At 39.5% G+C, this 24,683-nt stretch overlaps 1 protein-coding gene across 5 annotated transcripts in view; it reads left to right on the forward strand.

Annotated features, from left to right (window-relative positions):
* Window positions 1-1,517: 1,517 nt before the first annotated feature.
* The window catches only part of LOC134288263 (receptor expression-enhancing protein 5), a 40,183-nt gene continuing 17,017 nt past the window's right edge, over window positions 1,518-24,683 (forward strand). Inside the window, exons 1-2 of one of the 5 annotated variants that reach the window (XM_062852551.1) lie at window positions 1,518-1,724; window positions 2,255-2,436. In XM_062852551.1, the coding sequence (XP_062708535.1) occupies window positions 2,307-2,436 (130 nt within the window). In that variant the 5' untranslated portion in view covers window positions 1,518-1,724; window positions 2,255-2,306. Of the gene's footprint in view, window positions 1,984-2,254; window positions 2,437-24,683 lie in introns of all 5 variants that reach the window. The other 4 variants (XM_062852550.1, XR_009997856.1, XM_062852552.1 and 1 more) reach the window with 4 other exon arrangements.

The following is a 24,683-nucleotide window of genomic DNA, read 5'->3' on the forward strand; positions in this document are numbered from 1 at the left end:
AACCGTCACACTTTCATACTGTGCAGTTCGATTTAGTGGGAACTGTGCAATACAAACGATTTTCACCTTATCTCACCTACACTCAGAAATAAAAGTATACACGGAATTACTATTATTTATGCATTTTGTATCCGCATCTCTCTCACTCTCTTTCTATTTTCATGCTATCTGCCGTTTAGCCTGGGTTGAAGCAAAGTGATATGTCTACCCAGACGAAGCAGCGGATAGCATGAAAACAAAAAGAGAGTGAGAGAGATGCGGATACAAAATGCATAAATATTTAATAGTATCCGTGTATATTGTGGATTTACCGGCTACTTGTATTCTACCGGTTACTTGAGTAGCCGTTACAAAGTAGCCGTTTTCATATAAAAATCAACATGATTGTCAAAAAATGAATGACGCTGAATAGCTAGTGGCAACAAGGAATAGCGCATACAATAAAAATGTTTAAAAACATTTTTAAATTACTTTTTTCATAAAACGGCTACTTTGGAGGCCATACTGAAGCGACCGGTAGAATACAAGTAGCCGGTAAATCCACAATACACACTAAGATTCAGATGTACCAGCTCAGTAATTTTTTCACTGAGTTCAGTATTTTTTCCATCTTTTTACTGAGTTTTCAACAGCATATTTATCTCGGTACACTCGGTAATCGTATTTACCGTTCACCAGTAACGATATTTACCGTGCATCAGCAACTTTTGACAGTTTGTTAGCTGAGCTCGGGAACTCATTTACAGAATATCTGCAAAAGAAACAACCGAGCGTACCGAGTTAAATCTGCTGTTTTTTTTTTTTTTTTTTTTTGTTTGTATTTACGTGTATTTTAACTTATGCTAATTCTACACTTGAATCTGCTGTTGAGAACTCAGTAAAAACATTGGAAAAATACCGAGCTGATCTTAGTGTGTACTTTTATTTCTGAGTGTAGCACCTCTACAATTGGGGGTCATCCGAATTCACCTATCGCGATTCCTATCGAATTCCCCGCTCAGCGAAGGCGTTCATTCAAATATTACGTAATACTTATGACACACATGTGATACAAGAATCATTGTAAATTTGCACTTGAAATGAGTGCCACACTGAATTCTCTCCATTCAAGTCAGTCTTGTTAGAATTTTCTTGACAGTGAGTACCGTTGTACGTGTATCACACTCGTATCACATGTCTGTCAGGGGTATAACGCTAAGGGGGGAGGGAGGGGCTCCCAAGGGGGCTCCAGCGTTGCGTTACGCTTCACACAAAATTCCAAAATTTCCCATACAAAAGTTGTTACGTGGGGGAGGGATGGGGTCTAAAATGGACAAATTTTGCGTTACGTAATATTTAAATGAACCGAAGCAACGAAAATTTTCAGTGAAAAAAGCAAAAATATTTTTCTTTGAGTGGAAATTTCTGCCAAAAGCATAAACAGACAACACGTTTTCGAACAAGCCAACCATGAAATGTTTTCGAAATGTCACTTTCAAAATGACAGATCAAATTTTGGACAGCTGTCGGCTTCGGTTTTGAAAAAGACAATCGCAAAAAACGCATCTTCCCTCCGTTTGCATCTGCCACCACCGCGTCGTCATCGTCACGTCTCGTATAGGTTCCATCGGATCGGACATTCGCATTATCGTTCCTCCGCGTGCGGTCGTATAGTAGAAACGCTTTAGTGACTCAACTCACCAGTGGAAGTTCAGTAGTAGCAGCGTCGGCACAACAGTAAAAAGGTAGTGTGTTTGCGAGTTTTTCCTCCTGTGTGACGGCGGACGGACAGACAAAAAAGCGTTGATCTTTTTGTGCGTCGCTTCTATCTTACGGGTTTGCAGCACTTTCCCTGTCGTCAGTCGAGAGATTTGATGCTCACGGTCTAAAAATAATCATTTTCTCAGAAGCAGTGAGTTTGTCACTTGCTCTAAGTGTCCGCGAGTCCGTGAAGATCCCGAATCGCGTTTTTTTTTTTTGGACAACCGCCGACCGTCAGTGCTGGTGGGAATCACTTCTAGCGTAACATTTGAAAAGCTCCCAACGCTGTTGAAAATTTCTGCATTATTATTTACTTTTCCCATTCAAGGTGAAATTTGAATATTTTTTTCTTGATCGAAAGTAAAGTTTTGCAAATACACAAAAAAAATACTCTCTTCCTAAAGCTTTTCACATGTTAAACTAGACGTATTCCTGTCCCGGATCAATATCTGCCGTGTGCATGCAGTCACATTGTGTGCTGTGCATTTACCTCCCTGTCTCGTTGATAATTTAGCTCTTGAACGCGCGTGTGAGTGTCACCCATCTATCTATCTCCAGCAGAAAAAATGGCCAACAAAATCGAAGAGGTGCGAACGTCCATCGAAACGTCCCTGAAGGACGACACCAAACCGTGGACACAGGCTTTCAAGCTGGCCGAAGAGAAAACCGGCGTTCCGAGGCTGTACATTTTCCTGGGTAAGTGATTCGGATTGTTTCTTTGCATGTATTTTACTTAGTGAACGTAATGCCTATGAATAATCGATGACCAACTTACTGCAATTTCATTGAGGTTATTGTATGAGCTGAAACTTTGGGCAGAAGCGATACTTTTATTTTTGACAATTTCAAAATATTCTAGTCATCTTCCGTAATCCAGGCACGATAATTGCCGGTGATAATGCTTCAGGTATTAAACGTCATGCAACTTTTATATGCGCACACATCAAACAAGTGCATTGTATTGTATTGTACGTTCGTTAGGGTGCTCCATCAATCAAAGATTCAATAACTGTAATGCATATGAAATGTGATTCATTTATCTTGTTTGTCATTTTAAACGCCGTAACTCGTGCGTTTGGCCACCACCGCCAGCTCCGTGCTTATGCGGAATATAAAAATCTAAATTTGTTCAACGTGTGATTTTTCAATGAGTTCTTTCTGGGATTCCTCAAGGAGTTTTCTTAGATTCCCCCAGAAGCTCCGTCGAGGATTCCCTCAGGAAGTTCCTTTACAAATACATCCTAAAGTTCCATCTGCGATTCCTCCAACACTTTCCAAGATTGATCAAAAGTTGCTTCTGGGATTTATCCAAGAGCTCCTTCAAAGATTCCTCTTTCTGAGAATTTCAACCGTGATTTCTTCCGGTATTGCTCTAGATGTGCCTTTCGGTATTCACCCCTTCCTGTTATGATTTCTTCAAGAGTTTTCTGGGATTTTTCAACCATTTTTTCTGGGATACCGGGGAAATTCCGGAATGACTCTGGAAAACTACAACGTGATTGAATATGAGTGAATCAATTGATATTTTCCAACGGGTCTATCCAGGATTCCTTCAGAAGTGCCCTATGTGATTCTTGCACGAGTTTTTTTTTTGACTGAGATTCCTAAAGAGGTTCAATCTGACAGGCATCCAGGAGTACCAGGACTCCCCCAGGAATTATTTTTGTGATACCTCCAGGAATTCCTCCTGAGATTTCTATAAAGGTTCCTTTAGGGATTGGGGTTCCTTTTGAAATATGTACCTTCAGAAGTACATTTACCGGGATTCCCAGAAGAAAATCCTGGAGATGTGTAATCTTAGAAGGAACTTTTGAATCTGGAGCAATTAATACAAAACTGCTGAAGATATTCTACAAAAGAAAACCTGTAACAAATCCAGGGGAAATTCCTGAAAGGATCCCACAATGAACTTTTGGTGTAATCTCCGGAGGAAATCCTGAAGGAATTTCTGAAGTAATCACGATAAGTCATAATGGAAAAACCCGCAAGACATTCTTGGTGAAATCCAGGAAAGATCTCTTGAAGACATCTCAGAAGGAACTTTCCGAGAAATCCAAGCAATCCGGGAAAAAAATCCTGGAAGAATCCTGGAAGGAATTCCTAGAGAAATCTCGAAATTTTCAAATCTCAAAAGAAATCCCTTGAAAAATACCAGAACGCTCTTGAAGGAATCCTAAAAGAAACGAGTGAAATCCGGAAAAAAAACTCGATTGAAATTTTCTAAAGGATGGATCTTTGAAGGAACTCTTGGATGAATCTCAGAAGCAACTTCTGGTCAATCTTGGAACATTGTGGAGGAATCCCAGAAGAAACTTCAAGAGGTATTCGTAAATGAAAATCCTGGAAGGAATCTCGAAATTTTCAAAGGAAGAATCTCAAAAGAAACCCCTAGAAAAATCCCAGAACGCTCTTGAAAAAATCCTAAACGAAAGGAGTGAAATCCGGAAAAAAAACCTCGATTAAAATTTCCTGAAGGATGAATCTTCGAAGGAACTCTTGGATGAATCTCAAAAGCAACTTCTGATCAATTTTGGAACATTGTGGAGGAATCCCAGAAGAAACTTTAGGAGGTATTCGTAAAGGAACTCCTGAGGAAATCCTCGACGGAGCTTCTGGAGGAATCCAAGAAAGCCTCTAAGAAAACTCCTTAAGGAATCTCAGAAAGAATCCTTGATATAAAACAGAAACAACTTTTGAAGAATCCCCAGAAGGAACTGCTGGAGATATTCTCAAAAAAAAAATCCTAATTAACTTCTTGAAAATCCAAGAAGAAACTTCTTGTGGATTCCCAGATCTTTCTGTATCGATTTTCAAGTGTGTTTACACAAGAATCTCTTCATCAACAATAAGTGAACGATGCCGCAGATAATGTTCCTCTTCGTCCTCCAGTTGGAGACCACCCTACTGTCGATGCAGAGACAGTCGGAAATGCATGCTTTTCCATTATTGAAGTCTTCAATTAGATCCGCAGAGATGAACCAGCCGCCGGCTGAAAATCTCTTTAATAAAGATAAATAATAATAATAATTAGATCCGGTCCTGATGGTGTTCCAGCGATTGTTCTGAAAAAAATGCTCCAGTAGTCTTTCCATACCTCTATCTCGTCTCTTCAACTACTAGCCGGGATTTTCCCAAGTCACTGGAAGAAATCGTATGTCTTTCCTGTCTATAAGAAGGGAAACAAACAGGAAGTCCGCAATTACCGTGGTATAGCTGCTCTATGCGCCATTCGAAAAAATAGTCTATGATTTTCTTCTTTACAACTGCTAAGTATCAAGTCATCTCTGAGTACCAGCATGGTTTCATGCCGCCGCACCCCTTTGCATCCCGCTCTTTCTCGTGTTTATCAAGGAGGATGAGTGAGAAAAAAGAAAAAGCTAGATTCACCAATGGATACGAATTGTATGGATCTCAACGCCTCTAAATGCTCAGTAATATCCTTTTCCCGTAAACGCTCAGCGTTTCTCTTCGACTACACGATCGGATCTACTATTCTCAAGCGAGACATCGTAGTCAAAGACTTAGGTGTATTATTAGATTCCAAGTTCACTTTTACGGATCAGGTCGCATACGTTACCTCTAAAGCTTCCAAGATGTTAGGCTTCATCTTCCGCGTGGCTAAAAGTTTTAAAAATGTACAGAGTCTAAAATCTCTTTGTTGCTCCCTAGTTAGGTCAGTCATAGAATATTCAGCAGTTGTGTGGGCACCGTACAAAATAGTATTTGTCGTATCGAGGCGATTCAACGTAAATTTGTGCGCTGCGCCTTACGTCATCTCCGGTGGAGTGACTCTCAAAAATTACCAAGCTACGAAGATCGTTGTTGACTTAGGCATGGTACTTTAATTACGTAACGCTAAAATCAGCGATTTCAGACTCCCCCCCTCCCTCATGTAACGGTTTTTGTATGAGAACCAATAATATTTTGTATGGCTCGTAACGCTAAGCTAGACATTTGAAGAATCCCCAGAAGGAACTGCTGGAGGTATTCTCAAAAAAGGAAATCCTAAGGAACTTCTCGCAAATTCAAGAAGAAACTTATTGTGGATTCCCAGATATAATAGGACAAATCGGCGAAGTACTAGATTTGTAGTAATGAGATGAATTTTAGTATGGTTAGAAGGTCAATTCTCCGTTTCTGCAATGAAATGGTGCAAAAAGCGTGGGTATTATTATTCCTTGTCTAATTTGATGCTGTTTGAGCAAAACTTTGGGCAACAGTGTTGTTGTTTTCTCTATTTCTTGCAACATAAACAACATAGTTATCATAAGTTTTGCTCAAACAGCATCAAATTAGGCAAGGAATCATAATACTCACGTTTTTAGTACCATTTCATTGCAGAAACGGAGAATTGATCTTCTCACCATACTAAAATTCAGCTTCTTCTTCTTCTTCTTCTTTCTGGCTCTACGTCCCCACTGGGACTTGGCCTGCCTCGTTTCAACTTAGTTTTCTTTGAGCATTTCCACAGTTATTAATTGAAGGGCTTCCTGTGCCTGCCATTGCATGATTTTTTATATTGTGAGGCAAGTACAATGATATACTATGTCCAGGGAGTCGAGAAAACTTTCCCGACTGGAACGGGAATCGAACCCGCCGTCTCCGGATTGGCGATCCACAGCCTTAACCACTAGGCTAACTGGAGACCCTGACCAAAATTGACCTGGAGACCCTGACTAAAATTCAGCTCATTATTACAAATCTAGTACTACACCGAACGTGCCCCATTCCTGGAAGAAAACACCAGATGAAACTGCTTGAATAATTTTAGTAGGAACTCCTGGGGGTTTCTCGGAGGAAACTGGAGAAATCTTAGATCATTCTCAGAAGGCACTCCTGGAGGAATTCCAGAAGGAGTCGTGAAATAATCTTGGAAAAAAACTCTAGGAGGAATCTGAGAAGAAACTTTCGTAGGAAAATCAGAATGAATTTATGGAAGAATTCAGAAGGAACTTCTGATTGCCTAAACCAATTCAAGGAGGATTATCACTCTGCAGCAGGCGAATTCGTTGGCATTTTTTTTACTAACTGAGGTTATCCCAGTAGCTGTATATAAAAACATAAAAAAAAACAATAAATAGAATAAACGGCAATTTTAAAGTGATGAAGACGCATGGTCATTCCATACGTATATGAAAACTTGAAATTATCAAAAAGTGCAGCACAAAAACGACTGAAGAACATTGCTATCATTTCGATATGTTATGTAAAAATAGGTAAACTTTCCTTAAAAATATAAAAAAGTATAGTCGTTATGGTTCAACATTGTGAAATGCATAAAAAACTGATATTTAAATATTTTTGACTTATTAAAGTTTACCGTCTACCACCGTTGGTTTGATCGCAACTAATCTGAACATTTCGACCCCCGCTAATCTGAACATCGTTCAAATTATAAATGGTTAAAACGTCATTCTGTTCATGAAACGGGGTGAAACGGAACGCAGAATCAAAACAGCATGAAATAAGGTTGCCAGCAGTGTGTTTTTCCGACGCCCACAAGATTGCTAGAAGCCAAATTAAAAATGAACCCCGTTGGTTTGTGTGGTAATTTAGCACATCAATAAGTATTAAGCCAAGCCCTTGGAATTATTATTATTAGTCGAGACGTCAACTGGATAAGAACCACATTGGCGACGAACGAACACCGTTTGCTTTTTGAACCTTCAAAACGATTATCGGAGCGATTGGCAAGACGTCTCAACGGTTTTGGGGATCCAGACAATGAAAAAAAAATCAAGATCCGTTGTCCGTGGAAGGACGTGCAAGTGCTGCAAGTGAAGCTGACCATCAAGAAGGAAATATTCTGCTGTGCCGAAAATATGGGACATCCTGCAAGAAAAAAAATCAAGCCAAACAAGTTAGTGCCTAGGCAACGAACTTCGGTTCCCTGAATCGAAAACAAAATAACAAGTTCCTTTGTAAGGGACTGCCTCAGGAACGGATTAAATCCGTTGTGTTAGGCGAGAAAAAAAACAATGAAGTTCACCTCAAAGGTGGACTGCCTCAGGAATGGTTTAAATTCATTGAGTTAGGCGACAACATTACCAAGTTCAAGTTCCTTTGCAAGGGACTGCCTCAGGAACGGATTCCATCCGTTGAGTTAGGCGAAACAATGTTCAAGTTCACCTTAAAGGTAAACTGCCTCAGGAGCGAATTCAATCCGTTGAGCCAGGCGAAAAATATTGAAGTTCAAATCAAAAGTGATCTGCCTCAGGAACGGATTCAACCCGTTGAGTTAGGCGACATCATTACCAAGTTCAGCCCTAGAGGTGAACTGCCTCAGGAACGGCTTCTGTCCGTGGAGTTAGGCGACAAAATTACAAAGTTTGCTTAAAAGGTACACACTTATTTCTGAATTGCCTGTTCGGTACTTTTTTGACGAGATTATAACAGCAGTACGATCTCGGTAGTTTCGGTAATCGATTTTACTGAGGCTCAGTAAAACAACTGTCAAAATCGTATGGAAAAGGTAAACAATGCATTTTTGCTGAACGAGTTCGGTGCTCAGCAGTTTTAATCTCGTCAAAAAATTACCGAACTCGGTAATCAAAATTAAGTGTGTAGACTGCCTCAGGAACGGAGTTTTCCGTTGAGTAAGGTGAATCTCGAGACGAGATAGATCTGCTTCGTTTTGCTTTTCGGGCATATGTTCATTCCTAAATTCGAACGGTTGTAGCGTTGTAGTCTACGCACCCATCTCTCGATGCGACTGAGAGGAAGTAAGTGACATCGGCTTAAAGATTGCGGCTAACGGATGATAGCCGGATTCGAATTCAAAGTCTCTCCCATGTAAGTTTGAAGTTTTCAACGCTCCAAACTATCGAATATCCGTGCGATTCTATTGGTGACTGCGTGGCTGTCTTGGAAGGATATTTCTAAAAAAAAATCTTCTAAAACGCAAATACATCAAAAGTTGAGGCTTCACGTTTCTAATTAACGCCAAAATTATAATGCTGTTGTTAAAGAAAAGGAGATGTGGTAATTTAGCACGTCAATAAGTAGGCCAAGCTCTTGGAATTATTATTATTAGTCGAGACGTCAACTGGATAAGTACCACAGTTTGCATGAGGTGTCGTTCAAATCAACGGGGGTAGACGGTACTACTTTTTTTCTTAAATCTAGAACTAATAATCTTTTCATTCGTGAAAAAAGATTGCAAATCGGTCGATTGGTACTAAAGTTATAAAGGTTTGTAAAGATGAGAAATGAAGAAGCTTCAGTTTTGGCCAGTCCGGAGTTGTGGGTCATAGTACGATATTCAGCCTGTTGCGATCTAAATCGGCATAAATTTATGTTTTACTAGTAGATCCTAATATAATATGATGATTTCAGTTGTGAAAACCATACATTTTATCTTGTACCGACTTTTCGAACCCTCTAAGCAGAATACCCTCTTCGAATGAGTGTAATCAGTTTCGTACCTTTTAATTTCGCCCTAATTGCTTATCCTTTGACAGATACGCGTCGAAATAGGTCGCGTCGAAAAGGTACGAAACTGATTACACTCATTCGAAAAACATAAATTTTAGTTAAAACTGGAAGAAAATGAAATTTCCTTAAAAAATCAGCTCCCAGATGTCTATTTTTGTCAGGGTGCTTCTAATTTTGCCTCTCGCATAATTAAAAAATACACGTGATTAGCCAAAATAGAAACCAATGTTGAGAACATGGCCAAACCTGCGGTAATGCTTCTATTTTGGTCAGGGCACTTTCAATACAAAAATCAAGTACTAGCTTGATTTCTGCATTTTTCCAACAAAATATAGATTGAAACCTTTCATTTGGCACATTGGTAATTTTCAAATAATTATTGGTTATTTTTATAAAAAATATTTTCCTTAGACTGGCCCAAACCGGTACTCGTACCCTATTAAATGGGCCACCCAAATGGTGAAATGGAAAATGTAGAATGAATTCTTAGATAAAAACCTCATCGATACCCTGACATGATTTATTTCGAATTTCTGGAATGCTTTTGGATGATCTTTTGCCAACAACAATTACTAGGTTCCTGAAGATATGCTTCACAAATTATTTGTAAGATCTTTTATGCATCCTTCTTTAGAACTTTTTCGCATAACAAACGCATAACAAGCTATGTTTATGAGAGCATCGAAAACATTGCCAGGCTTCTAGGTAATGTTTTCGATGCTCTCATAAACATAAATTTGGTAAATAATGTACGTTGATGCTGTTTTTTTTTGTATATATCAAAAGATCTTGTATATATCAAAAGATCAGTTCAACTACGTATATAACTGAAAATTTCGCTAAAGGTTGAACTTTCTATTGATATTTATGATTGTCGCTCATATTGTCGAAAGAGATAACAATCTGAGAGTGAACCGAAATGCTAACTACATACTTGTTTCATCAATGGAACTATTAGAATACAATCAAAAGTTTTGATTTTCAACTTTTTTTTATCTGTTCTAACGAGATTTTTAGCCCTAGGCTAGTTCATCTCGGGACCCACACTTTACTTCCCTTCGAAGGAAGAACCCACGTTTTGTGAGTTTGTCGGGAGTAGGATTCGATCCCAGGTCCTCGGCGTGATAGTCAAGTGTTCTACCCATCACACCAGGTCCGCTGCACGTGTGAAAAGATAATTTGTTTTTTCATTGATTTCGAAAAATCAACCCAATGTTCAATAACTTTTGTTCAAGCATTTTTTTTTTTTCGTAAATGCTTTCTTGGTATAGAAATAATCGTTCAAACTCGTTGAAAGGAAAGGGTTAAGACAAGATAAAAGTTGACATTTTTATGAGACACCCTAACGCTTCCATGCGTGTGGAAAATTGCGCTTACATCACGACGCTGCTGCTGGGGTAGACGTCACCGAGTCAAGCCACATATATGTACACGACTCAGCAAGTGATTTGCAGAGGTAACCTTTTAATCGCATCCCCGTCTAACTGCTAGTGCCGGCTTGGTGGTTTTTCACATGCTTACTTTGCTGGCACTTACATATTTATAAGCAAAGACTAAATACATTTCTCTGTTCATGAACACTACCACCATATAAAGTAATATGGATTCACATTTGTATTGAAGTGATCGGCAAATTCAATTGATGGTTTTTAACATGGAATGTAAAGTAGATATAATAATACCTTGTTAATTAAAATATAAGTATAAATGACGAAAAAAAACATTTTGAGAACTATGACAAGGTAAGACATTTTTGAAGTAGTGGTTTGAAAAATATATAATCAGAATAAGAGATAAAATAAAACTTTTTGTCAAACTAGGAATGTTTAAATTCTGAATAAAATACAATATTTTTATGGTTGATTACAATACGCCTGACAAAAATACAAATTTCAAAGGTTTTCTTGTTTAAAATAGGTTCAAAAGGTTTTTTTTATTTTTTTTTTGTATTTCTGAATTTTAACTTAATGCTGATTCTTCAAAAGGTTCAAAATGTATCAAACCAGATAACCATATAAAAAAGGCGTTTTGATAAACAAAAATGTAAGAATATGTACCTTGGTACATATGTACCAGCGTTAGAGCAAATTTGTGTAATCTCAAATGAAGTTACTGTATTGATATTTGAGTAATACGTTAATGTAGATCTCTCTTAAAAACTGTTGAAGAGGTTTGATACTACATATTCTGAACATTTGTCGAATTATTATTGGTGTGATTTTCAAATACTTCTTGAAAATATTGTATGAATTAAATCGTAAGATCCCTACTTTCTGTTGCTCAGTGGCAGCCAGACGGATGTCAACTAATTTTCCTATCATTTCCCACGCGTCTCGCTTTCGTTCACGTAATCCTACCGGTAGCAGCGTGCCGTGTGGCACTTGAAGCTACTATCGGCAACGAAGGGTACGTACGCTCTATGGAACACACAGGTTCGATTTTCAAGTTCAACCAACCGCTCTGATAACAACCCAGCCAGTTGATTGCTGCTCGTCATGTTGGCAGTAAAACAGATGCACGCAAAGAAAAAATATATGGGGGGGTATACAAAACATCGACACAGATGAATATCACAATACCTTGTTTTTAGGATTGGCAGCACCCTCTTAGAATCGAATGGAAGTTTGTGAGAATGAAGACTTCGCATACTCTGTTTTTTTTTTCTTGACTTATGATTTTTAAAGTTTTTTGACTGATTTTTTTTCTAAATCAGTGTAACTCAAAAACCGCACGGCCTAGAATAAAGTAAAATAAGAGTATTTTTGAAAAAAATCTTAACCTTTATGTAAAAGAATTGAAAAATTGAAAATACGACTACTACACGCTAAAAAATATATTTAAAAATTTAGTATTTCTTTTTTTCATGCACACATTGGCGAACTTTTAGACAGTTATATTGTTTTCTTAAAAAAAGGGCTTTTTTGGCAATGTCACTTTCAATTTTCAAATACTTTTAAGTGTGTATTATGAGCGTATATCCTATAGAAATCTATTTCAGTAATTGCCAGGAAATGCCTGGAGAAATTTCCTCTAAGTATTTCCGAAAAATTCTCAAATAATAGAATTTATGAAAAACCCCGAAATTTATTTAAAAAGAAACTGGAGAGTCTGGAGAAATTTTTGAAGGAATACGTGGTGCGTTTTCTAGAGAAATTCCGGAAGGAATCTCTGGGAGAGTTCCTGAAGGATTCCCTGGAGAAATGTCTGAAAGTAGTTTTATCGTGTAAGTACTTATGTTCACGCAGAAAAATGAGGCTTGTTTAAAACAATAAAACGCATGATTGATTTTCAAACTGAGCATTTAGGGTCTTGTACCATTTGGGCAGGTGTACCTAGTTTGGGCACTTGCCGCTATATCTAAGTCAATTTCAAACCGATTGATTTAAATTTTTGTACAGAGTTAGATACTGTACGTGCCTAACTCTATACAAAAATTCAAATCAATCGATTTGAAATTGGCTTAGTTATAGCGGCAAGTGCCCAAAATAGGTACACCTGCCCAAATGGTACAATACCCTAATTATTCCAAAGTTATCTTTCTTTGTTCTTACTTATAGTTTATCGATCAAAACAACCAATTCCCATCATTCCATATAACGTTTAAATCTTCAATTGTTTCAACAAAATTAGAATCATAAACATGGCCCGGAAGCACTCACACATCTTTAAAATCCTTACCCCAACATCGACACAACGAAGAAAGTGTAGCAAATCCATCACTCCAACCTCCAAGTGCAGTTTTGGCCGTGGTGGATAACGCGCCTGTACTCAAGACAGCATTCACAAAAAGTTGGTCGGTTTCGATGTTTTGCCTTTTTTTATTCGTTCTCGCTTCCATTCGCTTGCCGAGTGTCTAAAAATAGATTTCCGAGCTGCCGCAGGAGCTGCCGTCACCAACACAATCACATTCCGGCTTTGTTAGTTGCAAAAGTGCAGTCGTTCAAAACAATCTGTTATTTCATGTTGAAATTACCAAATATCTGTTTGTTCTAACAAACTGTTAAAAATTTCGGCAAATGAAAATATTTGTATTATCAAACAATAGAACAGTTCAGTTTAAACTAGAAATCAGTTTGTCGCTATAACAAACTGAAAAATTGTTTGATTTGAACTATAATTTAATTGTTTTTCTGCGTGTTGAAAGTAAGTCACAGTGACTTCTGCGCAATCAAAACCTGCACAGCCGTAACTCTTTTGTAGCATGTGTGTTGCTTGGAAGAATTCTTTATGGTATCCCTGAGTAAACTTCTGAAGAAACTGCTAAAGAAAAGGTATTGATTGATTGATTTGTCTTTATTAGAGAGACTTTCAGCCCTTGGCTGGTTCGTCTCTTTAGAAAAGGTATTCCTGAAACAATCCCTAGATGATGTCCAGGTTCCTGTATGTATCATTTTTATATTATCTTCCAATACTATTCGCTGAAAGAATTCCTCCAAAAATTCTTAAAGTAATTAAAAAAAACATCAGGTTATTCTGGAGAAATTCTAGGATTCATTCCTGGAAAAGAGGATTGTAGGGTTTCTGAAGGAACTCCAGATTACATTTTTGAAGAAAATCTGAGATGAATTTCTGAAGAAACACTTGAAAAATTCATAAAGCGATCCCTGGAAGAATTCTCGGAGCCATCCCTGAAAGATTTCCTGGATAAATACCTGAAGAAACACCTGGATGTATCCCTGGAGGAATTCCCAGAGGAGGGATTTCGGAAAGTATATCTGGAGGAATTCCTGGATAAATTTTGGGAGGAATCCCAATAGAAATTTCTGAAGAAATCTCTTGAGGAATAGGAATTCCTATATAAATTTCTAAAAGTTTCTGGAGAAATTCTGAGAAGAATCACCAGAAAAATTTCTGAAGAAATCTTTTGAGGAATTCTTATAAAAATCCCTGAAGGAATTCCTGGAGGAATCCCAGAAGCAATTACTGGAAAAAAGTTTTAAAGAGAATCCTGGAGAATGTCTGGAGGATTTCAGAGGCGACGCGTGGTCTAATAGGGGACCTGTTCAACATTGAGGATAAATTCAAAATTGGAATTTGGTACACTTATGTTTAAGAACAGGTATGAGAGTTGAGAATTATATATTATAATGCATTCCAAAACTGAAAGTGGTGCACTTTTCTTCTGAATAATCGCAGATTTGTTGGAGCCAAAATGAATTCGTGGCCGTTCGATTATCGACGTCATACTTGGAGTTTGGGTTTATTTTCCTTCCCACTACTGGAAGGAAGCTTTCGTCAAACAACAAATCCTTCGCATGACCACCATGTTGTGGTGCTTGAATGTCCGTCTGACGTGATTAACAAAACATACAATCATAAAATTACTTTTCCAGATAATGAAAAAGATTCTGAAATGGACCTTAATCAATATAATCCTTATAATCATCTGGGTTAACTTGGTTCAATGTTAAAGCCGATCAAAATAAGTTTTTCAGCTCTGTTTGAAAATTAAGGGACTGGGGTCTTAGTACCATTACTAATCTTACGCTTCCAAACGCATTCTATCAGAAAACAAGTGATGTGTAGAATGAAAACGGGTTGCATTTCAAATTTCTTGCCAAAAAATATTGAAGCGTGGCTTTTTCTTTGCGCATTCGCGGAGTAGAACATAACTAAATATATGTTGATCAATACAAGCTAGCCCGGCTAGGAAAAGTTTAATAACAATTTAACTAATTAATTAAATTGCATTTTTACACTGAATAATGTACGCAATATACGCCAAATGAAAGCACATTCAGCTTCAGTAGCAGGACCTGCCAGGTACGCATGGTTGGTTGGTGCGCAAGCCACGCGCATTGAAAGCATGCAATGATTACGGTGAGAAAGTATCTCTTTTTTCTTCGTTTTTTCTCTCTCGTTCAAGCCGGTGGGTTGAACACGATGAGAGACACCGACGCCAAGCTGCATGCAAGTTTACCGCGCTTTTTGACACAACACGGTAAGAGTGGTTCACGCAGCGGTATGTCGGTTTAGCAAAAATGGTTCTGTTAGAATTAAGTTGTAATCATAGAGCGCTTTTTGATATTGAGATAAGAACATGACGACATTCACGTAATTAAACTGTTTTCTGCTGAAATCCGTTTTCTGCGGAAGCATTGTCATGTGCGATTTATATGAGTGTTTAAACTCAATCCTATGCGAATCATTTTTAGCGTCAAACAAAAACGCGCACGAGAGACTCTCAGCATGTGATAGCAAACGTTGTTCAAATTCGCCTGTAGAACGGGTTGATCTCACACATTTACACCTCCAGCCGTATACGAACATCCGACCTATTGCAGTGTGTTGGGGCATTCATATATGGGAGCTTGTTCAACAGAAAAAGTTGAACTACGGTGCGGTGTGCTTGTTTTGCTTCTCGTCCGCTTCACAGTGGGTGGTTGGGCAACTGTCTTATAGTGGTGGGATGGGTGGTACGCACCAGATTTTTTGTTCCAACGGATATGCAATGTATTGAAGGCTTGTAAAAACATTTTTTTTTTTTCAAATTCTGTGATAATAAAAAATTTAATTCATATAATTTAGGTTAATTTAAAATGACAAAGACTGAGATGGTGAAACAATTCCTAATTATTTTCTTCCAAATCGAATACCTGTGCAATGAACTGGTTGAACACGCCGACGAGACGCCTCTGGATTCTCTGAATAAATTCCTGGCGTAATCCCTGGAGAAATTCTTGGATGAGATCTAGTAGGAATTCCTGCATGAATTCTTGGAACAATCTCTGGAGGAATTCCAGGAGAAATCTCCAGTTAAATTCTGGGAGGAATTCCTGGAGAAATTTCTGAAAAAATCGCTTGAGAAATTCCAAGAGCATTTCCAGGAATAATCCTTGAAGGAAGTTATGGAGGAATTATTTTGGGAATGCCTCGAAGAATCCCTGAAAATTTCTTGAAGGTATGCTTGGAGAATTTCTCGGAAAAATCTCTGAAGAAATCCCTAAAGGATTTACTGTAGAAATTCCTGGAAGAAATGTCCAGAAGCAATTCCTGGAGAAATTCCTGGATATAATACTCGATGAATGGCTGGAGGAATTCCAAGAGGTATTCCTGGGAGAATTGCCGGAGGAATCCCTGGAGGAATCCGTAGAGGAATTCTTGAAATCGTTACTGGTTGAATTTCTGGAGAATCTCTAGAGGAAATCTGGGAGATTTCTATTTCTATTCCTATTATTTTCTCGAAGGAATTTCTGAAGGAATCCCTGTTGGAATCCATGTGGCAATTCCTGAAGGAAAATCTGGGGGAATGCAAGGAGAGTTTCCTGAAAGAATTTATCAAGAAATCCTGGAAGAATCCTTGGAAGAATTTCTAGAGCATATTCTGGAGGAATATTCGAAGAATTTCCTGGAGGAATCCATAAGAAAATCCCTGGGGAAAATCGTGGAGAAATCCCTGGAGCAACTTCTGCAGGAATCTCTGGAGATATTGCTGGAGAAGTCCTCAAAAAAATCCTCAAAGTATTCTTGGAGAGTTTCCTGGAAGAATTTCTGAATAAATCCCTAGAGGGTTCCCTGGATAAATTGCTGACATAATTTCTGAAGAATGTCTAGGAGCAACTTCTGGATCGATTCCTGAAGAATACCTGAAGGCCCATATAACCGAGGCGGTAAACGCACGGGTATTCAGCATGACCATGCTAAGGGTGACGGGTTCGATTCCCGGTCGGTCCAGGATCTAAAGGAATCAGGTATCAGAAGGCCGGCTCCAGAGGCACGTTATCCTCCATTTGGGACATTTGTGCCATCGCCAAAATAACAGCCTATTTCATCATCTACCTGAGGGAAAAGGAAGGAAAAAGGATTTGGATGGGGATAGGGACAGGTAGGGAAATAGGAAAAATACCCTGGAAGAGGGTACTAACGCACAAGCGTACCACAATGGGTTCAAACAGCGCCCTGAAAAGGGCACTGTAATAACGCATAAAGCGAAAGAGAGCCTATAGCTCTTTACCACAGCGGGTTAAGAACAACAGAATATCCTGAAGATTCAGGTTTCTGAAGTCAGTTTCACTTAATAAGTGTTTATCGAATACTCGGAAACGCAGTTGCGCGAAAACTGGACAGTTACATATCAAATGATACGAAGTTCCATAATCGGATTCACAGCTATCACAGGCAAATGAATCAGCTTGCTGAATATTCGCCATGTGATAGCTGAGTCGGCAGTGGCCAGTCAATGCTTTGACCAGCATGCTGCAATTCTGCTTAGACAGATTAGTTAGATACTTCGCCACCCGTAGAGATGGCTCAGCACTATACAATTTGGTTTGACGACATGACTCCAAACTATTCCAATATTGTCTGTGTTGAGTGACAGCCCAGGTGTGAATCTGAAGCTTAATCCAACACTTCGATATCGGAATAGCTGGCTCAGGGCCAATGAAGTCATGTGATGCTCCAGAGCGAGCTAACTCATCAGCCAATTCATTTCCAGCGATGGAAGAATGACCAGGTACCCATAGAAGGTGAACAGCGTTTGCTGAATTCAGCTCCTCGATTTGAGTTCGACAAGCGATAACTATCTTCGACCTGGAGTTGGCCGAAGCAAGTGCTTTAATAGCAGCCTGGCTATCTGAACAGAAGTATATTACTTTGCCCATTACGTGCTGCTGAAGTGCTGATTGCACTCCGCACATAAGAGCAAAGATTTCGGCCTGAAAAACGGTACAGTGTCTACCAAGTGAATAAGACTGATACAGCCTTAGCTCACGAGAATAAACACCAGCACCTGCTCGACCTTCGAGAAGGGATCCATCAGTGTAACATACGATGCCGTCTGAAATACTTCTTTCCAGATAACCAGATGTCCACTCTTCCCGGGAAGGGAATTTCGTGGAAAATGTCCTATATGGAAAATTACAAGCAATTGTAAGATCACTTGGAGCAAGGACAATTTTGTCCCAATTCACCAAAAGTGGAAACAACGAGGTGTGCGTTGAACTGCGGTTCACAGGAGTTTCCTCTAGTAGACCGAGTACCCGTAACCGGTAAGTGCAAGAAAGGGCTTCTTGTTTGAGATGAATGTGTAGTGGGGCAACGTCAAAGAGAACTTCTAGCGCTGCCGTAGGAGTTGAAGAGAACGCTCCAGACATCGCCATTAAGCACATCCTTTGGAGATGGCCTAATTTTGATTGGACCGTTCTCACTTCACCCTTTTGCCACCACACAAGACATCCATAAGCCAATATTGGCCGAACCACAGTTGTGTAAATCCATTTGATATACTTGGGTTTTAGACCCCAAGTTGTACCAAAAGTACGCCGGCATTGCCCGAAGGCCATACAAGCTTTCTTGATTCTGAACTCAATATGAGGTGTCCAGGAAAGCTTGGAATCAAGAATGACTCCAACGTACTTTACCTGTTCAGTCACATCGATTTCAGAATCAAAGAGACGCAAAGGTCGAACGCCATTACGGTTTCGCCTTTCCGTGAAAAGAACAATAGATGTTTTACTCGGATTAACCGAAAGGCCATATTGGCGACACCAACCCTCAACTACCTGAAGGGCGTTTTGCATCAGGTCGAAAAGGGTGCTGATGCACATACCAACTAACAATGTTAGGTAGTCGTCGGCAAAACCATAAGTAGGAAAACCGCTATTATTGAGTTGCCTCAATAGCGTATCTGCTACGAGATTCCACAAAAGCGGTGATAAGACTCCCCCTTGGGGGCATCCACAAACACTCAATTTCCTAATCCCTGCTAGACGCAATGTCGAGAAGAGATATCGGTTTTTGAGCATTTGGTGAATCCAATTGGAAATCATTGGAGATATACCATGACTTCGTGCGGCTTCCAATATGGCATCGAAAGGCACGTTGTCAAAGGCACCCTCGATATCTAAGAAAACACCCAAACAAGATTGCTTTTGAGCGAATGCTTTCTCGATATCGTAAACAACCTTGTGTAAAAGAGTCACAGTGGACTTACCAGATTGGTAGGCATGTTGGTTCACATGAAGAGGCACGTTGGCCAGATGAACATCACGGATATGATGATCTACAATGCGTTCTAAGCATTTCAGAAGAAAAGAGGTCAAACTGATAGGTCTGAAACTCTTTGCTTCTTCATACGACGCACGACCCACTTTCGGAATAAACTTTACAGTAATATCCCTCCAGGATTTGGGAATATACCCTGTAGCAAAACTGCAAACAAGTAGTTTTTTCAAAACATGTTTGAAATAATCAAATCCCTTCTGAAGCAAAATAGGATAAATCCCATCTGCCCCAGGAGATTTGAAAGGAGCAAAGCTATTAAGAGCCCACTCAATCGATTCTATAGTTACAATACTCCGAGCCGAAGCTAAAGAATCATAACTACAAGAAAAGACATCAGGATCATCCGAAGATGTAATATCCACACATCCAGGGAAGTGTGTGCTGAATAAGCATTCCAGAACTTCCTCATCAGAGGAAGTCAGATCGCCATTTGGCAAACGAAGTTCGTTCACCCGGAAATCCTTAGATTTCGCAAGGATTTTGTTTAACCGACTGACTTCACTCAAGCTGGAAACATTTGTACAAAGGTTTTTCCAGCCGGATCGTTCAGCAGACCGGAGAGCTTTCCTGTAGGCCTTGCGAGCCGACCTGAAAGCCTCCGAACCAGCCGAACGTCGTCTGTTCCAACTCTTTCTACATTGTTTCCTGAGTTTCGCCAGATCAGAGTTCCACCAAGGGGTTCCTCTTGTGATCTTCACAGACCGTAGAGGGCATGCTTCTTCAAAAGCTTCCATGATGAAGGTCGTTGTAGTATCAACGGCATCATCTAAATCACTTGGAGTGTCAATGGATGGTGAATATCCATGAAATTTGGCTGCAACCAAATCAGTATAAAGATCCCAGTTTGTTGACCGAGGATTCCTGAAACGCAATGTTTGCGAAGTAACATTTAAATGTTCAAAAAAGATATAGCGATGGTCAGATAAAGATTCTTCATCTGACACATGCCAATTGGTCAGCTCGTGACTAATTCTGCTAGAGCAAAGCGTTATATCTAACACTTCCTCTCTAGCAGATACCATGAAGGTTGGGCGGTTGCCTATGTTAAGTAATGCAAGATCTGTACTACTTAAGTACTCCATCAAACTGGAGCCTCTCAAGTTAATGTCTGAGCTGCCCCAGATGATATGGTGAGCATTAGCATCACTGCCAACAATTAGCGGAAGGCCTTTTGAAGTGCAGTATGCGATGACTTGTTTGAAAGCATCCGTAGGGGATGGTTCATCATGTGGTAAATACACAGAACAATAGACGTATTTCCTGTTGAGGTTTCCAACAGATACATCAATTGTGATAGCGCATACATCTCTGGTGGTTAGTTCAGAGATGAGTATAGCAACTATTGCGTTGTTGACAAGCACACAGGCTCGAGGCATGACACGCGAGTTTGCCATTTCATGTTTACTGAAAGTGGCAAACACCGGGTTCACAAGGTTTCCTAGATAGAAATTTCCCTTACGAAAGTAAGGTTCTTGTACCAAGGCCACTTGGGCTGTACCATTTTGCATAAGTCTGCAAAGATTGATCGTTGCTGTTCTTTTATGCTGAAGATTGATCTGAGCTATCCTAACCGTAGCCACTACCCAAACTAGGTAAGATTAAACTCTTCGCAACAGCAGCACAACAAAGAACAGCAACAATAAAACCAAATCGGTATCGATTGGAAAACGCCAAAGGCGAGGATACACAGAATACACTGTGTAAATCGCATAATGCGAAACCATATAGGTGAAAATTTAAACTAATTAACAACATCTTCATAATCCCGCCCTTATTTAGCCTCAAGTGAGACTAAAGAAGGGCAGCTGATTGTCTCGGAGAAACACAAGGTCCGCTGCACCATTGCTCCGGTTAGCGCAGTAAGGGCTACATACTGTGGAGGGCGCCCTGGTACTCCACAGGCTCCGTTAGCGGTTAGGTTTTTATTAGACCCCCCTAGCCATTCATTCCTAGGCACGGTAAGCATAAAGCCGCATCACACCATGAATTAGGGGTCACCTGTTGGTGGATTCTTACCACCGGAACAGGCGGTCCGTAGTGTTATTCTTAGCCAATTGAGACAATCGCTACCGACACTACACAGCTATCTAGGCTGATCGAGAAAAGAAGTTAATATTGATGATCAACTTCATACGGACTCGAACAGCCGAACAAACGCACGGGTATTCAGCATGACCATGCTAAGGGTGACGGGTTCGATTCCCGGTCGGTCCAGGATCTAAAGGAAATTAAAGGAAATTTACTTGACTTCCTTGGGCATAAGAGTATCTTCGTGCCTGCCACACGATATACGCATGCAAAATGGTCATTGGCAGAGGAAGCTCTCAGTTAATAACTGTGGAAGTGCTCATAGAACACTAAGCTGAGAAGCAGGCTTTGTCCCAATGAGGACGTTACGCCAAGAATAAAGAGAGAGATCTGAAGGAATCCTAAGACGAGTTCGTGGGGGAATTTTCGGAGGAATTTTCACAATAAGGTGCTCCAGAAAGAATCACAGAAGGAATTCTCGAGTGAAGCCCTGGAGAAATTCTTGGGGGAATCCCTGAAGGATATCTCAAAGGAATGCCTGTAGGGATTACCAGAGGAATCTTTAGAAGAATTCCTGGAGGAATTCCTAGAGGAATCTTTCTGAAAATTCCTGAGAATTCCTGAAAAAAATATTAGAGTAATCCCTGCAGCAATTCCCCGAGAAATCCCTGGAAAACTTCTTGAGGGTCTATCCATAAACTACGTAGACTCTTAGGGGGGGACGGGGGGGTCTGGCCAAAGTCTACGCTCCATACAAATTTCGAAAATTTTGTATGAACAAAAGTCTACGGAGGGGGAGGGGGGGTTCTGAGATGGCCCAAAATGAGTCTACGTAGTTTATGGACAGCGCCTGAAGGAATCACAGAAGAATTCCGGTAGCAATTCCAAGGAGGAATTCCTAAGGGAATTCCTAAACAGTTCCAGGAGGAAGGACTGGATTAATTCCTGGATGACTTCCTAAAAGAATTCCAAGAAAACTCCTGAGGAATTTTTAATAGAGTTCCTGGGAGAATCCTTGGAGGAATTTTTAAAATAATCTTTGCAGTTATTCCTGAAAGAATCATAGAAGAAATTCGCGGGCGGATCTCTGGAGGCATTCTTGGAGAAATTCTAGGACGAATTACTGAAGAAATCGCAGATGAAGTTCATGGAGAAATCCTGAAGGAATTCTAAGAAGAGTTCGTGGAAGAACTCCTTGAGTAATCCCTGTGGAAGTTCCAGAAGGAATCCCTAGAGGAGTTCCTGAAGAAACCCCAGAAGGAATTCCGGAAGCAATACCAAGGGGAATTTCTAAAAGAATCCCTAATCATTTCCTGGAAAAAGTACTGAAGAAGTTCCTAAAAGAATTCCAAAAGGATATCTTAAAGAGTTCATGGGAGAATCCATGGAGGAATCTTTGGAGGAAAATCTGGAGGAATTCTTTAGGAAATCCCAGGAATGCTTTCTTAACAAATTCTCGATTGAATTTCTGTATGAATACCTAGAAAAAGATATGAAGGAATCAATGTCTGCAATAATTTCTGGATGAATTATTGTAGGAATCGTTGGATGGGACTCCCAAAAGAATGCTTTGTACAATGATTTAAGGAATTCCTGGATTAATTATAAGATAATCTCTGGGAAAATTTTCTGTACAGGTTTCGTAAAGATATTCCTGCTGAAATACTTGAAATTATTCCAGATTGAATTATTGGAGCAATCTCTAGTGGAATTCTTGAAAGAATATATGAGGAAATCTCTGAAGAAACTCTTGCAGAGATACCTAAAAGGAATTCTGTTGACATGTCTTTGGGAATCCTTGGTAAAATTCCTGGAGGAATTCGCAAAAAAAGCACTGGAACAATCACTGGAGGAACCTCTAAAGGTATCCAGGAGCAATTCCCGGAGGAATGTCTGGTGAAAGAGCTATTCTTAAAAAAATCTCTGGAGCAATCCACGATAGAATCACTGAAGAAAGCTATGAAAAAATACTGAAGGAATTTTCGATGCATGCTTGCAGAAGCATCTGTAAAAATTTCTGAAGGAATCGTGGGAGGAATTCCTTAAGCATTTCTTGAAACAATCACTATCGGAATCCCGCAAGATGCCCACGAAGGCGAAATCCCTGGAGGAGTCCCTTGAGGAATTCCTGAAAGAATCCCTGGAGAAGTTTAACAGTCCCATATAGCCGAGGCGGTATACGCACGGGTATTCAGCATGACCATGCTGAGGGTGACGGGTTCGATTCCCGGTCGGTCCAGGATCTTTTCGTAAAGGAAATTTCCATGACTTCCTTGGGCATAGAGTATCTTCGTGCCTGCCACCAAATATACTATATTAATAATATAACTCACTTCCAGCTATTTCTGGCGACCCTTTATCCTGTGCTTGTGGCGCCGCTTGTGACGAACGTGGCAACTATTACACTCTAAAAACGTATGCCCTTCAGAAATACACACGTTGTCAATATTAATGAACTAGGGATGTCAATAATCTCTTCAGTTATCGATAAATAATATCAAAATGTTTAGCGTTTAAATAAACAAATCATATTCTTTGCGCAATAGTTTTCGCACACAATATACTTTAAGTCAAAATGAATCAACAAGTATCCCCATTAGCTATAGCAATTTGACCAAAATATTTCACTTATCGGTACTTCCAACAAATATGCTCCTGGAAAAAAATGATAATTGCGAAACGTCAAATTGTGCATGTTCCATCACTGATATACGACAGTTACAAAATATAAACTTAATATTTGCTTTGTCCAATATCATAATTTTGTTTGTGCAAATTTAATCTTGTACATCCCTAAATATGATTGACGACAATAAGAAACGTAAATGTCATGGAGACACGGTTTAACATATTTATCAAATATGTGGTTTAATTTAGGGTTGATTGCCACGTTTGACGCTAGATGGTGCTGTAAGCTATTCGCCAATTCAATGTATGGGGAACGCGGAAGTGAATCATATTGTTTATATAATATATTTGCTGCCACACGATATACACATGCAAAATGGTCATTGGCAGGGGAAGCTCTCAGTTAATAACTGTGGAAGTGCTCATAGAACACTAAGCTGAGAAGCAGGCTTTGTCCCAGTGAGGACGTTACGTCAAGAAGAGGAGAGGGAAGTTTAACAGTGTTGTTGTAAGTTAAAGTGGAAGAGCTAAACGAATCGATCAATATTTTCACTAGACAGGAAGCCCATACTTTATGAACATGTACCAAAGCACGTTACCTACTCCCCGATCAACAGGTAAATGGTCTTATATATGTGTAAATTCTTAGTACCGGTTCTATACTAGGGTGCCTGTACCAGTTATCGCACTACCTAAGAAAAACTATTTCTACAAAAATAAGAAGACCGACGAATGTAAACAATAAGTCAAATGATTGATTTGTTTCAATACTTTACAGGAAAAATATAGAAATGGAGCCAAAACCACTTTTAGTATTTATTACGGCGTGTGCCAATGATAGGAACCCT

Source organism: Aedes albopictus, chromosome 2, assembly GCF_035046485.1.
Source record: "Aedes albopictus strain Foshan chromosome 2, AalbF5, whole genome shotgun sequence".
NCBI classification, from domain to species: Eukaryota; Metazoa; Arthropoda; class Insecta; order Diptera; family Culicidae; genus Aedes; species Aedes albopictus.